General features: G+C 47.5%; 1 protein-coding gene across 2 annotated transcripts in view; it reads left to right on the top strand.

Moving 5' to 3' along the window:
• The window catches only part of chkb (choline kinase beta), a 16843-nt gene extending 12641 nt beyond the window's left edge, over nt 1-4202 (top strand). The window contains exons 7-11 of one of the 2 annotated variants that reach the window (XM_031564658.2): nt 1036-1105; nt 1731-1839; nt 2724-2821; nt 3545-3626; nt 4033-4202. In XM_031564658.2, coding sequence (XP_031420518.1) covers nt 1036-1105; nt 1731-1839; nt 2724-2821; nt 3545-3626; nt 4033-4089 — 416 coding nt within the window. In that variant the 3' untranslated portion in view covers nt 4090-4202. Of the gene's footprint in view, nt 1-1017; nt 1106-1730; nt 1840-2723; nt 2822-3544; nt 3627-4032 lie in introns of both variants that reach the window. The other variant, XM_012840943.3, reaches the window with a different exon arrangement.
• Nucleotides 4203-4689: the final 487 nt, after the last annotated feature.

Below are 4689 nucleotides of genomic sequence, written 5' to 3'. Positions count from 1 at the left end.
GTGTGTGTGTGTGTGTGTGTGTGCGTGCGTGCGTGCGTGCGTGTGTGTGTGTTCTAGGCTTGATCATTGATAATGGTATGCGTTTCCTGGAATAAACTGATGAGGTGCAGGAATTGTTGCTCAACCTGAATCCCGACTGTGGACCACACACACACACACACATGCTCTCTCTCTCTCACACACACACACACACACACACACACACACACACAGCACATAGACACACACACATGAGCACATACACACACACACACACGAAAACATACAGTACACACGCACATACACACACGCACACGCACACACACACACACAAACACGAGCACAAACACACATAAACAAGAGCACAAACACACACAAACACGAGCACATACACACACACACACTCGCACACACACACACGCTCACACTCGCTTGTGTCGGAGCTCAGTGTTCAGAGAGCGTTAGCTTGTGTCGGAGCTCAGTGTTCAGAGAGTGTTAGCAGCAGCGTTAGCTTGTGTCTGAGTTCAGTGTTCAGAGAGCGTTAGCAGCAGCGTTAGCTTGTGTCTGAGCTCAGTGTTCAGAGAGCGTTAGCAGCAGCGTTAGCAGCAGTGTTCAGAGAGCGTTAGCAGCAGCGTTAGCAGCAGTGTTAGCTTGTGACGGAGGCAGATGCTAACCAGATTTGTTTCGCGAGCAAGAAGAGGAAACTAGACAAACAGCAGCAGCATCTGAGGCAAAGCAAGGGGATTGGATGAACTGGCATCATGTTGAGAAGAGGGATGATCAGATGGAGAGAATTATGGGCTATGAATGCTAACCGCATTAATGTGTGTGTGTGTGTGCGTGTGTTGGTGCGTGCGTTTGTGTGTGTGTGTGTGTTTTGGTGCGTGCGTTTGTATGTGTGTGTTGGTGCGTGCGTTTGTGTGTGTGTGTGTGTGTGTGTTGGTGCGTGCGTTCGTGTGTGTGTGTGTGTGAGTGTGTGAGTTAAAGGGGCCACTGTGTGAAAGGGAAACTCATGCCGTCTGATCTCTGCTTTTGCAGGGAACATACTGATGCTAGATGGCCGTCAGGTGAATGCCACCGACAAACTGATGCTCATCGACTTTGAGTACAGCAGCTACAACTACAGGTAATACAGCACCAAAACACCATACAGCACCAAAACACCATACAGCAGTCAGCACCAAAACACCATACAACACCAAAACACCATTCAGCATTCAGCACCAAAACACCATTTAGCACCAAAACACCATACAACATTCAGCACCAAAACACCATACAGCATTCAGCACCATACAACATTCAGCACCAAAACACCATACAACATTCAGCACCAAAACACCATACAGCATTCAGCACCAAAACACCATTCAGCACCAAAACACCATACAGCACCAAAACACTGTTCAGCACTCAGCACCAAAACACCATTCAGCACCAAAACATCATACAACACCAAAACACCATACAGCATTCAGCACCAAAACACCATACAGCAGTTCTCACTGGACGGACTTTTAACTTTGCTGTGATAACTGTTATTAATGTGGGGATTATGACTTTACTGACTGTGATATCCCAGTGTTAACTGTTATTATTGCTGTTTTCAATAAAGAAGCTTTGGCCTTACTGACCTACTGATGTGCCTGTGTTGAATGTTGTTGCTCTGGAGATTATGGCTTTACTGACTCAACTATCTGCTGTTAATGTGGGTCTTCTCCTGAACTGCCTGTGGCCTGTTGTTCCTGCAGGGGCTTTGACTTTGGGAACCACTTCTGTGAGTGGATGTATGACTACACGTATGACCAGTGGCCCTTCTACAAGTCCAGCGTTGACCACTACCCCACCAAGGAGCAGCAGGTTGGTGCCGCCGCGCCGCTGACCGCTTCAGCTAGTCCTCATGCGCATCGTACCACTGACCGCTTCAGCTAGCGCTCATGCGTATCATACCACTGACCGCTTCAGCTAGTCCTCATGCGCATCGCGCCGCTGACCGCTTCCGCTGACCGCTTCAGCTAGTCCTCCATCATACCGCTGACCGCTTCAGCTAGTCCTCCATCATACCGCTGACCGCTTCCGCTGACCGCTTCAGCTAGTCCTCATGCGCATCGCGCCGCTGACCGCTTCAGCTAGTCCTTTATCATACCACTGACAGACCAGCTAGTTCTCCACCATACCACTGAGAGACTACAGAGACATTAAGTCTAATAAACTAATAAACTCATTCAAACATAAACATATAGGTAGTAGATAGTAGATAGTGGCTGTGGTTGTGGCCGTCCTTGAGCTGCAGTTCAGGGTTGTTTTCTTAAACAAGTAAACGTGTGTGTGTGTGTGTGTGTGTTTGTGTGTGTGTGTGTGTGTGTGTGTGTGTGTGTGAGTGTGTGAGAACTGTTTTCTTAAAGTCACCATGTCCAGTGTAGAGAGGCCATCAGGCTATTGTGACTGCCAGATAGTAAAGCATGCCACCTGGTGGATGAAATAGGTATTATCCCACAGGGGGTCGGCTGCACCACTTAACTGACTCCTGCACAATTATCCATTATTCATTAATTTGGATTGTTCACATTTCAGGTTCATGAAATGTGTAAAATAGTTCTTTTGGATTTAAAATCTGAGGGTTTAAAATGAGCAATGAAACAAGTAAACGTCTGTGTGTGTGTGTGTGTGTGTGTGTGTGTGTGTGTGTGTGTGTGTGGTGTGTGTGTGTGTGTGTGTGTGTGTGTGTGTGTGTGTGCCTGCAGCTGCACTTCATCCGACACTACCTGACTGAGAGCGGGGGATACGGAGACAGAGAAGACCACCTGCAGGTGGAGGAGGAGCTTATGCTAGAGGCCAATCGGTGAGCTTCCTCTGACGTTTCCATGGCAACATTAGCTTCATTGCTGGCTCTTGGTGAAGTAAATCTGAACCATAGTGTGTTAATGGCCCTTTCTCTAGTAAACTTGAGCGGTCTTTGTGTCTTTGTACATTCTGAATGTTATGTGATTTTATCTAAGGCGTCTCTGTAACAGTGAATTTGAACATGAGTGTGTTTCTGATTCTTTGTGTGTGTAAATTGTGCATGTGAGTGTGTGTGAGTGTTTTTGTGTGTGTACATTGTGCATGTGTGTGTGCGTGTGGGTGAGTGTTTGTGTGTGTGTAATTGTGCATGTGGGTGAGTGTTTGTGTGTGTGTAATTGTGTGTGTGTGTGGGTGAGTGTTTGTGTGTGTGTGTAATTGTGCATGTGTGTGTAAGTGTTTGTGTGTGTGTGTGTGTGCGTGTGGGTGAGTGTTTGTGTGTGTGTAATTGTGCGTGTGTGTGTGTGTGTGTGTGTGTAATTGTGCATGTGAGTGTGTGCGTGTGTGTGTGTGTGTGAGTGTTTGTGTGTGTGTGTGTGTAATTGTGCGTGTGTGTGTGTGTAATTGTGCGTGTGTGTGTGTGTGTGTGTGTGTGTGTGTGTGTAATTGTGCATGTGAGTGTGTGTGTGTGTGTGAGTGTTTGTGTGTGTAATTGTGCATGTGTGCGCGTGTGTGTGAGTGTTTGTGTGTGTGTAATTGTGCATGTCATGTGAATGTGTTTCAGGTTTGCGCTGGCCTCGCACTTCTTCTGGGGACTTTGGTCCATCATCCAGGCCCGGATATCTACCATAGAGTTTGGCTACATGGTGAGTGTGTGCGCGTGTGTGAGTGTGTGTGTGTGCACGTTTGTGTGTGTGAGCGCGTGTGTGTGTGTGCGTGTGTGTGTGTGTGTGTTTATAATTTTTTTTTTTATTTCATACCCTTGGCCCGACTCTTTATCTGCTCCTCTTGTGCTTACAAAACACAACGAACCACAACAAACGGGAGCACACACACACACATGCACATGCAGACACACACACACACAATAACAGACTCCTCACTCTGCAGGTCTTCACAGTCTTAGAGGATCCGTAGTCCTAACAGGTTCCACCCCAAAACACACACCACCACCCTCATCATGGGTGTATTGTTAACTGAATGTGTTGTGCTTTGTGTGTGTGTGTGTGTGTGTGTGTGTGTGTGTGTGTGTGTGTGTGTGTGTCTCTCTAGGACTATGCCCTATGCAGATTTGATGCCTACTTCAGGCAGAAGAAGCTTGTGGCCTGAAGCCCATCATGAAGAACCCCCAAACAGAATGCCTCGTCTGGAGGTGTACTGCCCCCACACCCCCCACCCTCGTCTGGAGGTGTACTGCCCCCCCACCCTCCCCCCTCGCCTGGAGGTGTACTGAGCCCATCCCCCCCCCCCCCCCACGAGGCCCTCAGTGTTCTGTTTTATGTAGTCTGACTGAGTGAGGAACCCTTCATCTGAAATCCCAAATAGTCAAAACAAAACATTCAAACATGACAGGAGTCTGGGGTACTTTAAGGAACATCTAAACTAAACTGGGGGTTACTTTAAGGAACATCTAAACTAAACTGGGGGTTACTTTAAGGAACATCTAAACTAAACTGGGGGTTACTTTAAGGAACATCTAAACTAAACTGGGGGAGACTTTAAAGAACATCTAAACTAAACTTGGGGTTACTTTAAGGAACATCTAAACTAAACTGGGGGTTACCAAAAGCTCAGTTGTCTCGTCTCACAGCTCCTCTCTCACACTGGACCCATGAATGACTCATGAATGACCCTCGCAGTAGCACACTGTCCCTCACGCTAGCAGGTTTAGAGGCCTCAAACTCTGCTGATCCACAACGGGGAACTCCA

The sequence above is a fragment of the Clupea harengus genome, chromosome 3 (genome assembly GCF_900700415.2).
Source record: "Clupea harengus chromosome 3, Ch_v2.0.2, whole genome shotgun sequence".
NCBI lineage: Eukaryota > Metazoa > Chordata > Actinopteri > Clupeiformes > Clupeidae > Clupea > Clupea harengus.
This window is presented reverse-complemented; position numbering and strand designations above follow the sequence as displayed.